Source organism: Pseudophryne corroboree, chromosome 5, assembly GCF_028390025.1.
Source record: "Pseudophryne corroboree isolate aPseCor3 chromosome 5, aPseCor3.hap2, whole genome shotgun sequence".
Taxonomy (NCBI): domain Eukaryota; kingdom Metazoa; phylum Chordata; class Amphibia; order Anura; family Myobatrachidae; genus Pseudophryne; species Pseudophryne corroboree.
Genome location: NC_086448.1, coordinates 176,634,888 through 176,652,537, shown reverse-complemented (window position 1 = coordinate 176,652,537; position 17,650 = coordinate 176,634,888). Strand labels below are relative to the sequence as shown.

General features: G+C 43.4%; 1 protein-coding gene across 3 annotated transcripts in view; it reads right to left on the bottom strand.

The window, feature by feature from the left end:
- Window positions 1-17,650, bottom strand: part of RNF32 (ring finger protein 32) — a 169,821-nt gene that overhangs the window by 64,954 nt on the left and 87,217 nt on the right. For 2 of the 3 annotated variants that reach the window (XM_063924831.1, XM_063924830.1), the window contains exons 4-5: window positions 4,998-5,140; window positions 3,422-3,454 (exon numbers count right to left, since the gene is read on the bottom strand). In XM_063924831.1, coding sequence (XP_063780901.1) covers window positions 3,422-3,454; window positions 4,998-5,140 — 176 coding nt within the window. The remainder of the gene's footprint in view (window positions 1-3,421; window positions 3,455-4,997; window positions 5,141-17,650) is intronic. The other variant, XM_063924832.1, reaches the window with a different exon arrangement.

The following is a 17,650-nucleotide window of genomic DNA, read 5'->3' as shown; positions in this document are numbered from 1 at the left end:
TGTGTGGACTTTATTATCCTGAACCTGTCTCAGCTGTTTTTTAGCAATCATCTTTGAGCCAGTGCAATAGGTGACTAGTGTGCCTTTAAAAGCCATATAGTCTGTGGCAGGTACACATTACATCTAGCAGGCAGATGATGCAGCAGTGTGGTAGTCAGGTTTTAAGACTCTGTGATAGTGTAGGACCTGTATGAAGGTGGGGTACCTTGAATCGGTATGCAGGCTTCCGTGCATTGGCCAATCCACCAACTAAACCCCCATCATTTATTTATTGAATTGTTGAGGATAAGTGAGTTTACTTTGGTGAGTGCTGGGTTCTCTGTTTGTATTTATTAGAGCGATGTGGTCATGGGCTACATGCACCCCGCCCTGTGAGTGGTAAGTACAGCTGTGTACCCCGCTTCTGTGGTGGAGAGTGCAGTGTTACATGCACCCCACCCTGTGAGTGGTAAGTGCATAGCTGAGCCCCGCTTCTGGTGCGGTGAGTGCTGTGGTTTTTACTCTGTGTGTATATGAAGGGGTTAATCTATGGTTAGCTCTTATTAACCGTGGCCACTAGCTTTCTCATGCACCCCTGTGTGGACTTTATTATCCTGAACCTGTCTCAGCTGTTTTTTAGCAATCATCTTTGAGCCAGTGCAATAGGTGACTAGTGTGCCTTTAAAAGCCATATAGTCTGTGGCAGGTACACATTACATCTAGCAGGCAGATGATGCAGCAGTGTGGTAGTCAGGTTTTAAGACTCTGTGATAGTGTAGGACCTGTATGAAGGTGGGGTACCTTGAATCGGTATGCAGGCTTCCGTGCATTGGCCAATCCACCAACTAAACCCCCATCATTTATTTATTGAATTGTTGAGGATAAGTGAGTTTACTTTGGTGAGTGCTGGGTTCTCTGTTTGTATTTATTAGAGCGATGTGGTCATGGGCTACATGCACCCCGCCCTGTGAGTGGTAAGTACAGCTGTGTACCCCGCTTCTGTGGTGGAGAGTGCAGTGTTACATGCACCCCACCCTGTGAGTGGTAAGTGCATAGCTGAGCCCCGCTTCTGGTGCGGTGAGTGCTGTGGTTTTTACTCTGTGTGTATATGAAGGGGTTAATCTATGGTTAGCTCTTATTAACCGTGGCCACTAGCTTTCTCATGCACCCCTGTGTGGACTTTATTATCCTGAACCTGTCTCAGCTGTTTTTTAGCAATCATCTTTGAGCCAGTGCAATAGGTGACTAGTGTGCCTTTAAAAGCCATATAGTCTGTGGCAGGTACACATTACATCTAGCAGGCAGATGATGCAGCAGTGTGGTAGTCAGGTTTTAAGACTCTGTGATAGTGTAGGACCTGTATGAAGGTGGGGTACCTTGAATCGGTATGCAGGCTTCCGTGCATTGGCCAATCCACCAACTAAACCCCCATCATTTATTTATTGAATTGTTGAGGATAAGTGAGTCTACTTTGGTGAGTGCTGGGTTCTCTGTTTGTATTTATTAGAGCGATGTGGTCATGGGCTACATGCACCCCGCCCTGTGAGTGGTAAGTACAGCTGTGTACCCCGCTTCTGTGGTGGAGAGTGCAGTGTTACATGCACCCCACCCTGTGAGTGGTAAGTGCATAGCTGAGCCCCGCTTCTGGTGCGGTGAGTGCTGTGGTTTTTACTCTGTGTGTATATGAAGGGGTTAATCTATGGTTAGCTCTTATTAACCGTGGCCACTAGCTTTCTCATGCACCCCTGTGTGGACTTTATTATCCTGAACCTGTCTCAGCTGTTTTTTAGCAATCATCTTTGAGCCAGTGCAATAGGTGACTAGTGTGCCTTTAAAAGCCATATAGTCTGTGGCAGGTACACATTACATCTAGCAGGCAGATGATGCAGCAGTGTGGTAGTCAGGTTTTAAGACTCTGTGATAGTGTAGGACCTGTATGAAGGTGGGGTACCTTGAATCGGTATGCAGGCTTCCGTGCATTGGCCAATCCACCAACTAAACCCCCATCATTTATTTATTGAATTGTTGAGGATAAGTGAGTTTACTTTGGTGAGTGCTGGGTTCTCTGTTTGTATTTATTAGAGCGATGTGGTCATGGGCTACATGCACCCCGCCCTGTGAGTGGTAAGTACAGCTGTGTACCCCGCTTCTGTGGTGGAGAGTGCAGTGTTACATGCACCCCACCCTGTGAGTGGTAAGTGCATAGCTGAGCCCCGCTTCTGGTGCGGTGAGTGCTGTGGTTTTTACTCTGTGTATATATATATATATATATATATAATATCACTAGTACTGCAGCCGGACAGGTATATATATTTATTATGTAATGACTGATGACGGACCTGCTGGACACTGTCAGCTCAGCAGCACCGCAGACTGCTACAGTAAGCTACTATAGTAGTATGTATCAAGAAGAAAGAAAAAAAAAAAAACACGGGTAGGTGCGGTATACATATACAATTATATATATATTATATACAATTATATATATATATATATATATATATATATATATATATTAAACTGGTGGTGATTAATTAAACTGGTGGTCAGGTCACTGGTCACACTATCAGCAACTTGCAAGTAGTACTCCTAAGCAGACAATCACAATATATACTGGTGGTCAGTGTGGTCACAATGGCAGTGTGGCACTCTGGCAGCAGAGTGCCAGCAAAAGTGTGCACTGTACGTTAAAATATGTACTCCTGCTCTCAGACTCTAACTGCTCCCCACTGTCAGTGTCTCCCCCACAAGTCAGATATACAGTCACACTATCTATCACTTCAGCAAGTAGTAGTACTCCTCCTAATGCTCCCCAAAATTACTAAAGTAAATAATACTGTGTCTCTCTCTACTCTAGTCTCACTCTCTATAAACGGAGAGGACGCCAGCCACGTCCTCTCCCTATCAATCTCAATGCACGTGTGAAAATGGCGGCGACGCGCGGCTCCTTATATAGAATCCGAGTCTCGCGATAGAATCCGAGCCTCGCGAGAATCCGACAGCGGGATGATGACGTTCGGGCGCGCTCGGGTTAACCGAGCAAGGCGGGAAGATCCGAGTCGCTCGGCCCCGTGTAAAAAAAAATGAAGTTCGGGCGGGTTCGGATTCCGAGGAACCGAACCCGCTCATCTCTACTAGACAGTATAATGAAGAGTATGTATGTGATGGTATTATACAGTATAATGAAGAATATGAATGGTACTAGACAGTACGTATAATGAAGACTATACATGGTATATGTTAACAAAAGATACTGTATACAGTATGTATTATTGGGGTTTTATTTTTTACTTCTGTTTTTCGTAAAACATTAACAGCATATTGAAAAAATATTTATTCAAAATTCCCCAATTGCACTAATGGGCAAAACATTTGCCAGCACTGAAGTCCTTAGGAAGCCAGTAATTAAAAGAAAATATTATATTTAAACAATGCAGCTTACCCTGTGAAAGACGTGAGAGCATGAAAGCAACACCTGTAAATCAAGCAAAATACATTTGAATTTTCTGTAGCACTGTATACAATTAAAGATATACTGTGTGCAGTATTTGTAATTACCATTTCTTAAACAGTTATTATTAAAATTACATATGTTTAAAATTTAATCATTTAGCTGTTTCATGGGGTGGTCTTCTGTATGCCGAATGTCGGGATCCCGGCGCACAGTATACCGGCGCCGGAATCCCGACACCCGGCATACCAACAACTATTCTCCCTCGTGGGGGTCCACGACCCCCCTGGAGGGAGAATAAAATAGTGTGGCGCGCGTAGCACGCCACCGTGCCCGCAGCGTGGTGAGCGCAGCGAGCCAAGCAAAGGGGCTCCTTTGCGCTCGCCACGCAGTCGGTATGCCGGCGGTCGGGCTCCCGGCGCCGGTATGCTGGTTGCCGGGAGCCCGAGCGCCGGCATGCTGGTTGCCGGGAGCCCGAGCGCCGGCATACCATACTACACCCGTTTCATGGGACAACACTCAGCACTAGTATTACTCTTGTTTTATTCAGCAGCAACCCTACAACATATAAAGTATTTACTATTGAAATCATTGGTACTAGTGACTTGCCTGGTGCTGCATAATATACAGGACCTTGGAGCTAATTCAGACCTGATCGCTGCTGTGCGTTTTCGCACAGCAGCGATCAGGTCTGAACTGTGCATGCACCTGCGCCACAGTACGCCGGCGCATGCCAGATATCCGACGGCTGTTTCAGCCCTGTGATCGCCTCTGCCTGATTGACAGACAGAGGCGGTCGCTGGGCAGGAGAGTGCGGGCCGGCGGCGTTTGGCCGCCATTTAGGGGGCGGGCTGCGGCGGCTGCGTGATGTCACATGCAGCCGCTGCGACCCTCAGAGTGACAAGTAGCTCCCTGCCAGCGCGCAAGAACACAAGAACAAAAGCTATTTTTGTACATTGCCAAGTATTGTAGGTGACATAGAAAAATCTAGAGAACAGTTTATTATCCCTTTATTAATAATAATAATTTAGGCAATGCTGCCCCCAGATGCTAATAAAAGTAGAGCACTAACACATAGATTACTTGGGAAGTCACACCACCCCTCCCACCCTTAACCTAGGGTATAAAAATGGCTTGTGAGATTACACAATCAGCCTTGCGGAGGGAGCATCGATGGCATGTCCCAAATCTGAATCTCCAGCCTCGCTGTATGGGGAAAGGCTTTTGGATTGATTGCTAAAGATAGAAGACATTCATAGCTAAGTGCATTGTTTAGGTTTGTTTTCTTATATTCTTTTATACTTTCTACAATATATAATATATAATATATAACCTAAGTTAGAATGTTTGTCTGAGTGGTTTGATTAACTACGTCTCCCAAAGAACCTGGTTCCATCAGGAACACAAACGTTTTCCTTTTCAAAGCTGTAATTGAAAAGTGACAGATCATAACCCTATCTGTTCCCTTTTCTTGACATTTGCAGGGACAAAAGGGGCAATATCACGGATAATGGAACCTGGAATGAGGTATTTAAAGCTTCATTCCCCTGAGATGGGAGTATGGTACCTGCAAGTGTAGTTTAAACTCTTCTTTACAAATGACACATGGTTGCAAAGAGTCGCCTTGCTCCACAGATCTCTGTTTCACTTTTATCCAGTCATCATTGGTTAAGGGCAAAGCAGGAGCCTCAACGATGCCCAGTTTCTGAGCTGTAACCAAAGATATAAAATTATTATAAGCAGATGTGACAACAGATGACTCAATGATTTTTTTTTCATTATAATGTACAGTACAACTACACTACCATTGATAAATTTTAGAACAGCCCTTTTTTTTAAAGTTTTTATTGAAATTTAAGCAATTAAAGTCCTGTGAATAACCTGAAATGTTACAAAGATAAGCGGTAAACTGTGAGAGGTTTACGAAGAAAAAAAGTTTAGGTTACAGTAGCAAAAACTGAAAAATAATGTTAATTTCAGAGTTATAAAAATGGCTTTTTTCAATGGAGCAAGTAATACATAGTAACATAGTAACATAGTATCTAAGGTTGAAAAAAAACAATTGTCCATCGAGTTCAACCTATTTGTGGTCTCCTATGCACGATTATTTTGTATAAAATTTGACTGAAGTTGATGACTGCCGTTACGTTTTACCCCTCTTTTTTATAATAACCATAGTGCGTGACTATGCCCCGTAACCCTGGATATCCTTATCCATTAGGAATTTATCTAACCCATTCTTAAAGGTGTCGACTGAGTCGGTCATTACAACTCCCTCAGGCAGGGAATTCCAAACACGTATCGTCCTTACCGTAAAAAAAAACGTTTACGCCGTATTGTGCGGAATAATGGGTTATGAACTTACAGCTGCTGTGCAACAATGGTAGCAATATAACCACTTGCCTGGCATGGTTACATCAGATGTTACCACTCCAAACTGGGCTTTCCCTGACATAGCTGCTGATGCGATGGTGTCGGATTGCCCAATGGCATCTTCTGGAAAGTAAAAAATCTTCCATCAGCCATCGGGCGTAGCATACCTGGCCGTCCCCACCTCTAGTTCCTCCAGCTAGTCTCCTCTCCAGGACTGGGTACAGAAGGGCGGTCCTAACAGAATCACCCACCTGCAGCTGTAAGAAGACAATCTTCCTGATTGAGCACTGAAAATGTATGTAAACAATTCCAACAGGAGTCCCAACTTCTGTTAATTACTTGATTACAAACCCGCTTTCTCTATAAAAGCAGCTTAGTAAAAGACTGTTATTACACGCTCTGAAGCATTATTTCACTGCAGGAAGTAGTATATACTGAAGCTAAAAAAGGCAATTAACAAAGGAAGACGGAAAGGCAATTGTAACCCTTACAATTATAGGTCTTTCATTTAGAGAAATTGTAAAGAAAGTTAAGAAAGTCAAGGTGCCAGTGAGTACAGTTTTCTGCACCATCAATAGGCACTTGGAAACTGGAGGAAAGAGGAAGAAATCTAGCACACTCGAAGCCACAACAGAATAAAAAAAACACGTTCCTGAGAGTGAACAGATTGCGATATACTGTAGATGGCTCACAGGACAACTGCTTCAAGCGCAGTTTAACGCTGGGCAAAGTAAGAAAGCCTCAGTTTCAACCAGGGCCGGACTGGCCCACAGGGAAACAGGGGAAACCACCGGTGGGCCCTACTGCCTGTGGGACCTCCTCCTCCTCTAGGGATCAAGTTCCAGACTATCCTAGTGCACTGGATTTATGCATTATACATCTGTTACATTATACTTCACAATAATTTGGTTTATTATATATTTACCAAGGGGCACAGAACATGTAATGGTTAGCCAAACCTCTGTGGTGGCTGGCCACGCCCCACTGGAACCTGGCTACACCTTTAAGCATGGGCCCCTACAGTAGCATTCTCCCGGTGGGCCCTCCATGCCCCAGTCCGACTCTGGTTTCAACTGTGAAGGGAAGACTGCAAACTTTTGGTTTGGCAGGTCGAGTAGCAGTAAAAATGCCATTGCTAAGATGGCAAAATAAGAAAAAGAGGCTTGCCTGGGCCATGAAGCACCACCGGTGGACAACTGAAGACTGGAAGATTTTATGGGTCGAATAATTTAATTTGGTTCATCACGCAGGGTTTTTGTATGCCATTAAGTAGGCAAATGGTTGTTTCCCCAGTGTGTGACACCAAATGTCAAATTTGCAAGAGGTAGTGTGATGATCTGGGGTTCTTCTTCTGGATCCTGGCGACCTGCACAAAGTGACTGGCACCCTGAACCAAAAGGGCTCCCAGAGCATTTTGCTGTGCTATGCAATACCCTCTGGTCTATGCCTAGTTGGTCAAGGGCTCATCCTAAAGCAAGATAATAACCCAATACCATAAAGAAAAAGAACAAATCGGTAGAAAAAAACTTTAGAAAAAGTGCGCAATAAAACTTGGGGTGCAGCTACAACATGTACAAATAAGTGTACAGCCCAAAAACACTTAAAGACAAATGAATACGGTAAATGTTTTGTACATCAATATGAGCGCTCTCCAAATACCACGTTTAAACATGCAACACCAGTATGCAACATATAAAGGCAGAAAACTGATACACCATAAATAGCGAAAGTCCTCTAAAATCCTTTGAAACAGATATGACCAAAAGGTTCCTCCTTTTCAGGGTGGTTCTTCACAGCGAGTCAGGTCTTATCATCAGATGCTTTTAATGAGCCTGAAAGATACAGTACATGTCTCCTTTCCCTGATGCACTTGAGGATAACTGGAGACACTAAAAGATACCAGACTTGGGCCCTCATTCCGAGTTGATCGCTCGCTAGCTGCTTTTAGCAGCAGTGCACACGCTAAGCCGCCGCTCTCTGGGAGTGTATCTTAGCTTAGCAGAAGTGCAAACGAAAGATTAGCAGAATTGCTCGAAAATCTTTTCCTGCAGTTTCAGAGTAGCTCTAGACCTACTCCTAGATTCAGTGTCGGAAGGGCCCACCGGGGGAATGCAGTGGTAGGGGCCCATGATTAGAGGTGTGGTCATCCTCCAAAGGGGGTGTGGCCAGCCACCACAGAGGTTTGGCTAACCATTATAGAGTACCTGGTCTGGACTCCTTGATAATTTATATAGTAATTAATGCTAGTGCATGCATGATAATGTGCCAGATTTATGACAGCAATGTACTGTAGAGAATACATCATAATCCTGTACAGTATAAAGTAACATATGTATAATATATAATTCAAGTGCACAGTCTAGAACCTGATCCCTAGAGGAGGAGTGCCCCCCAGGCAGTGGGACCTACCAGTGGTTTCCCCTGTACCCCTGTGGGCCAGTCCGAGCCTGCCTAGACTGCGATTACCTCAGTCTGTTTAGTTCCTGCTTTAACGTCACAAACATGCCCTGCGTTCGGCCAGCCACTCCCCCGTTTCCCCAGCCACTCCTGCGTTTTAGCCTGACACGCCTGCGTTTTTTAGCACACTCCCGGAAAACGGTCAGTTTCCACCCAGAAACTCCCACTTCCTGTCAATCACTCACCGATCAGCATAGCGACTGAAAAGCGTCGCTCGGCCCTGTGTAAAATTGCTTAGTTTTGTGTGAAATTACTTGGCGCGTGCGCCCTGCAGCCCATACGCATGCGCAGAACAGCCGGTTTTTAGCCTGATCGCTATGCTGCGAAAAACGGCAGCGAGCAATCAACTCGGAATGACCCCCATAGTGTAGCAATCCTTTAAATTTAAAACATTTAATACTACAGATTGCACTTACAAGAAACACAAGTTAAAACAGCATATCACAATATTCTCCATGGGACATAGCAGCATTCATATATCACCCTGGGGGATTCCTGAGGCCACAGATGGTCTGTCATTGGATAGGTTCCAAGCTCCGGATGCCCAGTTCCACACAAGAAACAACTCCCCACAGCGATAAGCAGGTCATAGAGTCCACAGTAAAAACACGTGAGCCAAGCTTAACGCGTTTCAGACTGGGTAGTCCTTCATCAGAAGGTGGGTTAGAAAGGCTCATGGTGTCCATATTTAAACACTCCAAATGAGGGACAACAGGTGTAGTTCATCCCCGCTAATTGGCATATCTCCGGCATTGTGCACGCGCCCTAGATCTGGAAATCGGAAGCGGAAGTATCTCCTGTGGTCCACATGCGTTCCAAATAACCGGAAGTTCCTGTATTTTGCATTCTACTGCGATCTTATGTGTCTCCAGATAGCAAAACCGGTACTTTATTTTCAGAAAGTTGCTGGAGAGTTCGTTATACAACATCCCATCAAGTATTCCAGCTTTATAAGCCCTCGAAATATTCATATCATAGAAAGAATTTAAAACGATACAAATTACCATAAAAATAAAAAACATGTGTTTTTACTTGTAGACTCCAGGACCTGCTTATCACTGTGGGGAGTTGTTTCTGCTATGTCCCATGGAGATTATTGTGATATGCTGTTTTGTCTTGTTTTTCTTGTAAGTGCAATCTGTAGTATTAAATGTTTTCATTTTAAAGGATTGCTACACTATGTCTGGTATCTTTTAAGGGGTGTAGTATGTTATGCCGGCGGTTGGGCTCCCGGCGGCCAGCATACCGGCGCCAGCGGAATCCCGACCGCTGGCATACCGACAGCTGGGCAAGCGCAAATGGGCCCCTTGCGGGCTCGCTGCGCTCGCCATGCTGCGGGCACGGTGGCGCGCTATGCGCTCCACGCTATTATCCCTCCAGGGGGGTCGTGGACCCCCAAGAGGGGGAAAAGCTGTCGGTATGCCGGCGGTCAGGATTCCGGTGCCGGTATGCTGGTCGTCGGGAGGCCGGCCGCTGGCAAAATGAAGACCACCCCTTTTAAGTGTCTCTAGTTATCCTCAAGTGCATGAGGGTAAGGAGACACGTATCTTTCAGGCTCATGATAAGACCTGACTAGCTGTTAAGAACAACCCTGAAAAGGAGGAACCTTTTGGTCATATCTATTTCAAAGGATTTTAGAGGACATTCGCTATTTATGGTGAATCAGTTTTTTGCCTTTATATGTCACACATTGGTGTTGTATGTATAAATGTGGTATTTGGAGAGCGCTCATATTGATGTACAAAACATTTACCTTTTTCAAGGAAAAGAACAAGACGGTAGGCTTCAAATCATGGAATGACTAGTTCAATATCCAGACTCAAACCTCAAGAAGCTGGTTTGGGATGAACTGGACAGAAGGGTGAAAGCAAAGCAACTGTATCAGAAAGCACTTTAAAAACAGTATTTGATTTCTATTGTGAAAAGAATGTCACAAGTGTGTTTGGCAGTTATAAATGCGAAAGGTTTCTCCTGTGTTTAGTGGGAAATGTTGATTACATTTTGTCAAATAAAACAATATTATGATTTTTTTTTTATCAATTCAAAGTATATTCAGATATTTATCTGCATAAATTTCAATAAAAACTGGAAAAATATTTTAAAGATTTGACTGGTTATATATATACACAACAATGGAAGGACTGGCACTCCAAGAGATTTCAAAAATAGGTCAGGTGCCGAATATGAGGAATTGTACCAAAGTAGAAGAATGTGGCACTCATGGGACTTCATAACAAGCAGCAAGCTGGTTCAAAGGAAAGCTGACAGCGCAGCATGATGTGTCAACGTTTCATTTATTTGCTAAATTTCGTCAGGACGAGGTAAAATTTGTTAGCAGTTGGGCAAAACCATGTGCACTGCAGGTGTGGCAGATATATCATTTGCAGAGAGAGTTAGATTTGGGTGGGTTATTTTGTTTCTGTGCAGGGTAAATACTGCCTGCTTTATTTTTACACTGCAATTTAGATTTCAGTTTGTACACACCCCACCCAAATCTAACTCTCTCTCTGCACGTTATATCTGCTCCCCCTGCAGTGCACATGGGCCCTCATTCCGAGTTATTCGCTCGCAAGTGAATTTTAGCAGATTTGCTCATGCTAAGCCGCCGCCTACTGGGAGTGAATCTTAGCATCTTAAAATTGCGAACGATGTATTCGCAATATTGCGATTACACACCTCGTAGCAGTTTCTGAGTAGCTTCAGACTTACTCGGCATCTGCGATCAGTTCAGTGCTTGTCCTTCCTGGTTTGACGTCACAAACACACCCAGCGTTCGCCCAGACACTCCCCCGTTTCTCCGGCCACTCCTGCGTTTTTTCCGGAAACGGTAGCGTTTTTTCCCACACGCCCATAAAACGGCCTGTTTCCGCCCAGTAACACCCATTTCCTGTCAATCACATTACGATCGCCAGAACGATGAAAAAGCCGTGAGTAAAAATCCTAACTACATAGCAAATTTACTTGGCGCAGTCGCAGTGCGGACATTGCGCATGCGCATTAAGCGGAAAATCGCTGCGATGCGAAGATTTTTACCGAGCGAACAACTCGGAATGAGGGCCATGGTTTTGCCCAACTGCTAACAAATTTCCTGCTACGATTAGGTCTGAATAACCCCCATAGTTTTATTTGAAACATTGTTAAGTGTAACTAAAACCAATATCTCTCTCTAAAAAGCGTAAATTAGTTTAATTTTGCCTTTAGTGGGAACAGCCAGACAGCCATTATGAAATACATTTTTGTGGGGGTTCCCATGGTCCGATTTTGGATATGTTATTCAGCAATGATTCCTAAATTAGAAATTCTTTCAAACATTTCTGACACAATTTTACCCAGGTCTAAATTAACATAGCCTGAGGCTGAGCTATATTTGAGCTAAGGTTATTTTGTGTGTAAAACCAAGAAGTCCTTCACAGAACTAACCGCTAATAACAATTTCTGCTGGTCTGCTTTAATGGGCTCAAGTGTCCAAACATTACTGTCCCTCATAGACGATTGTCTCAAAGCCCACCCGTAATACCGAATGCTTCTCCTGCTTTGTGTGAGTATAGGTTACCACTTATGTATAGTAATTTCAGTTATGTGTTTGTCTCTGTGCTAGTTGGGTGTATACTATTCTATGATGGTATCATCAAACATGTTCTATGACCTATATAAAAGCATACAGCCAGCGTCCTTTTGCCTTTATTTAGTCATTAAACTCCTCAGTGACGTCTAATATCCTTATAATACATCATACATAGGGGCCAATTCAATTGTTCTGTGGGGGCCAAACATATTGGGTACCCACTGTGGCTATTCAATTGTCCCCCCCCCCCCTCCCATGGGTGCACATACTCTGTAGGTGTGGCCATTAGTACCGGGTTTCAACCCGTGCATGAAGTTTGTCGGCAAGAAGGAACACTTCTTGGCTAATGAAAACAACAAGCAAGCTATCATTTCCTTTCACCCCGTATACGTGGCCATTAGTACCGGGTTTAGCTGCACAAAGCGGCTAAAACCGTCTAAAGTACAGGTAAGGGCACTCAAACGAAACCTTGCCGTTGCCCCAGGAGACTACAAGTTGAAATGTATCTCCTGGGCTGCATGCACACCCGAACAGAGAAACAATTTAATTGATCCATGTGGCGCCATCTAGTGGCGGCCGGGGAGACCAACAATTGAATTCCCCCCATAGTGTTCTGCTAATCAGTGAGTTCTAATATGAATCTGGAACAATTATAAAGGTATAAAAAAACACACGAATTTCATTAAAATAATAAATATATACAGATATAGTGAAATTAGTTGTCAGCATAGAGCTTGTGACCTGTTAAAAATGGTATGAGAGCTGACAAATAAGCCACAATGATGGAAACTTCCATATAAAACAAAACAAAAAGTAGTCAAACCTTATGTATGTATGTATGTATGTATGTATGTATGTATGTATGTACAACATGTGCTCCAACCACGTTGAAAGCTGCAATAGTAAAACCCTGTGATATCCAGTGTTACACATTGTTACCCTGCCTTACTAACCCATAATGTGTTCAGACATGGTGGAAATCTGACATGATGCCTAATTCACGATGAGACTGTAGTGTGAGTCTTATTTGTCTTGGCTAACCTTGTAGGTAAAGCTGATGCGGTGCTAATTATTTTCATCTCTCCGCCACTGACACCTTTAGTGACTGACTAGCACTGACAGCTACATGGTGTTCCAAATACATCTACAGGGCAATTCCCCTGAGTACTCTTTTGTCCTGTCAATCATTACAATGGGTAAAGACATCAAATCTGTAATCAATCAGTCACATTGCCAGAGATATGAATTAACTCGCTCAAGGAAAGATTTGGAACTGTTGCTTTTTTGAGCTCAGCAAGAAAAGCTGCTGTTTGACATTAATATACATCAAAGACTGTGTATTACTGAGCTGAATAATACATATGCTATAATTACTGTGCTTCCACTTAACTACATACAACATGCACTCACTGACTTCTCTACAGCGGGCTGTCATGTTAGGAGAAAAGGGTTTCACTAACACAGCAGACATAGAGTGACTGACATATCGGTAAACTTGTTTTGAAGGAAAACTGTGCATGGATTGGTTGATCCATATAGGAGGACAGGCCTGGAACACAAATGACTGCATTTTCAGCTTATCCGCCTTAAGGCGCTCTCATACAGGTGGGGGAGGAGCCTGTAAAAGATCATATTTACATTTTTCCAAATGCATTTTACTTAACTTTATATCTGAAAATTAATATTTGCGGGTTTACTTTAAGGAACAATTGACATGTATTATTATTATTATTATTATTATTATTATTATGTTTACTATTAAAGTTATTATTAAACTTTAGACTGGTCATTTGATAAATGGTCCCATTAAGACTGCAGAGTGAATTTCACTTTTTTCTATCTCTAAATAAACTTTTACATCATTTTTTAATGTCTTGGACTGCGCATGGAACTGTAAACAAAAACAAAAAACTTTTTATGGGCAATACATATGCAGAAAAAGTTTAAAAAACTGGAAAAAACCTTTATTCCCTTAGTTCTTCATAGGTCTATATTTTAGATTTACAGAACTAGGGGTATTTTTACTTAAGGTAATTTACAAAGAAAGTACTTACAGTACTAGGGGTATTTTTCACCGATTTTTATAGATTTCAAATAGATAAATTTAGCTGAGAGAAAAGGGTGGGGCCGGAATGAAAGAGACTAACACTAGGGGGGCAACTATCAGACACACTCTGCCAGGCTGAATGACACATCAAAACATTTCTCCCTTTCTTCCTTGGCAAGGGGTGTGTATTGCGTGACCGGAGGTCAGGAGACCGGCGGTCAGCATACCGATGACGACATCCCGGCAGTGGAATGCCGGCAGGGGGGCGAGTGCAACAAGCCCATTGCGGACTCACTGCGCTCGCCACGCTGCGGACTCGTTACCGATCTGTGGTCGCCACGGGTTCTATTCCCACTCTATGGGTGTCGTGGACACCCACGAGTGTGAATAGTCCCTGTTGGTCGGCATGCGACTGTTGGGATATTGAGGGTGTGGGATGTAGGGGCGGGTAATGTGACATAATTACATCCCCTTGGCAAGTCTTCCCCTACATCCCCTTGGCAAGTCTTGATTTCTATCTTTTTATTCACTCTCTCCTCTTTGTCTTCTCTGCAGAATTATGGTAAATGATCACTTTATATATCTAAGTGAATGTATATACAGTACTGTCTGTACTTATACTTCTATTCATCAGTTTTATCCCCTGGTACGGTGCTACAGAACCCCTGTGATGCCTGATAAATAAAAGATAATAATTAGAATAACCTGCTTATAGACGGTTGTAAAGTGTTTATGACCTTAATGTGAGATCCGGGACAATAACATATTGGCTGGTAGTAATTGTATACAATGAATGAAACGAGCCGTACCTTATGCCAATTTTTGCAAATATTTGCCCAGACAAGGAACATTCCTCATTCTTGATTTTCTTTTGTCATTTTGCGTAAAGTAATTAAGTTGTCATCATAATTCAGTAAGTTACAGGGAAGATTTGAGAAACTTTACTAACAAAATATTTCTATGAAAAACAAGTGAGAAGATTGCATTAAGGGTGAATAGGTCTCCCTAAGTAACTTGTGACATTAACACGTTACTAAGAAAATGTTTTTCTTGCTCACTATGGGGGATTTATCTATGCTAGAAGGAATAATACAAATATAAATTCCAGTGGTAGAACAAACATTGTCTGCTGCTAATGTCATATTAGCTGATTATGGGAACATACAAGGCAATTTAAAATTATGTTCACGTCAAGACCATGGAGAACCATCCCAGCTCTCATATCCAGGGGTGTAACTATAGTGGTTGCAGGGGCTGCTGTTGCTAGGAGGCTAGCCAGGAGGCTTAGGCGACCAGCTTCCGCTGCACCCAGCTCATATCAACATCAACAACAAAAAAGAGGCTGCACTGGATAATAATTAGTGTGTAATACAATATGAGAGAGTAAATAAATTTCTCTGTTAAAAAATTTATTACACAATTAATAGCAATTTATAAAAACATTCATGTCACATTAGATTAAAAATTGTAAATTCATATATTAGGTAGATAAAATGTTACCATCCATGTGCGTCTGGAGCAAAGGGTTTATGCTGAGATAGTCCGTTCCTATTATCAACCCTGTAGCAGATAATCAAGTCCAGTGCAAAAGTACCCAACTTTGGTGGGAGTCCAGTGGAGGAAAACAGCAATTGGACTGTTAGAGGTTAATTCGCTCCAAGTGTCCCTTGATGATGAGCTCCTCATGCATTACGGTCTGAGACCTCATAACACAAACTGTTGCTGGGCTCCTCTTGAGATGCGGTGGATTGTAGTGTCCAGGGGTTGGTCCGGGTCCTTCCTCCAGTGCACTTCTAGCTGGGTTACATCAGCATCAGACTATTGCTGATGTGGACTACTCCTGGAGGATGTGAGGTGTATGGAAAGTGACAGTGCTTTGTAGGCCGCAGCTGATTGATTGTGATTCTTATCGTGGCAGGCAGACAACCCGCTGATTGGTTTGGATGTCTTTCCTCAGGAGCACTGCAGTTGAATATGGAAGCCAAGGGCCCAAGAGACAGAGGTGTTATAGCAGTGTGCACTGGTTCTGTGACTAGTATGTAAGGGAGAGGTGCTGTCACACCTGACTGTCTGCATCTATTTGCAGGATGGTGGCTAGTGTGTACTGTGATTACTGCAACATGCTGCTAGTACTGTAAAAACGCTTGTGGAGTTTCCTGGCAGATCAGTGCACATAGAGGCATCCTGTGGCTGATGCAGGGTCTGTGTGATCTTGACAGTGATCCTAGTGGTTCTAGCTGTGATCAGAAAGTGGGGGATCACCTGTCCTGAATACTGCAGTAAGGGACATTCTCATAGGTTTGGCTGTGTATTACATTAACTGAACGGGGCGAGCGCTAACAGTCCCCTTGAAGGCTCGCTGCGGGCTCGGTGGCTGGCTGCGCTCGCCACAGGATCTGTTCCCACTCTATGGGTGTTGTGGACACCCACGAGTGTGAATAGCCAGCTGGCGACATTGGGGGTAATTCAGAGATGATCGCAGCAGCAAATTTGTTAGCAGATGGGCAAAACCATGGGGGTCGTTCCGAGTTGATCGCTCGCTAGTTTTAGCAGCTGTGCAAACGCTATGCCGCCGCCCACTGGGAGTGTATTTTAGCTTAGCAGAAGTGCAAACGGTTGTATCGCAGAGCACCTGCAAAAAAAATTTGTGTAATTTTAGAGTAGCTCAAAACCTACTCAGCGCTTGCAATCACTTCAGACTATTCAGTTCCAAATTTGACGTCACAAACCCGCCCAGTGTTCGCCTAGCCACGCCTGTGTTTTTCTTGGCACGCCTGCGTTTTTCCGCACACTACCTGAAAATGGTCACTTGACACCCAGAAACGCCCACTTCATGTCAATCACTCTGCGGCAAGCAGTGCGACTAAAATGCATCGCTAGACCCTGTGCAAAACTACATAGTTCGTTGTGCCCGTATGTCTGTGCTGATTAATGTGATATATGACACTTGTAAAACTCTGTGCGACTGAATCTCGGAATCTGTACACAAAGTGCTACAATGTAGCAGCCGCAACTGTTTTTCAAAAACAAGTTCTGTTCTGCTCCTTATACTCAGGGATAGATGCATCATTGCTTGGAAAGTGATAAAATGGAGAGTCATAAAGTACCAGCCAATCAGGTCCTAACTACCATGTCATGGGCTGTGTTTGAAAAATGACAGTTAGGAGCTGATTGGCTGGTACTTTTTCACTCTCCATTTTATCACTTTCCAAGCAGAGGCGGATTGGCCATAGGGCTCACAGGGAAGATTCCCGGTGGGCCGACGCACCTGTGGGGCCTGTTTTGTTTGAGGACATGTGGTCCTTTTTATAGACATAATGAATAAGATGTAAAATAATTTGCATATATGAAAATGACTTTGCCACTTAGCCTGTGATTGCAGATGATCTAGTGTATACTCTGTCTGCCTGCTTGGCTGACATATAAGATTGAGTGAATAGTAATTGGCATACGGTTGGTGTAATAAGCAAGAAAATATATCTTTCTAAAGAATGATATAGTTTCCTAAATTCTGAAGGTGTATCATATAATGTGCTCATAATATTTAATTTTATTTATTTTTAACTTCCCCCTTGATGCTGGACATGCCCACTATCTGGAAAGTCTTGGGGGGGGAGGGTGCTGCTGCCATGGCCCATGGCTAGACCTTACACCTCTGGTGCTGCCCATGTGGGGCCACTAGTACAAATTTTTCCAGGGCCGCTTTTTGTTCCCAATCCGCCCCTGTTTCCAAGCGATGATGCATCTGGACCACACACAATATACAAATGTCAAATAT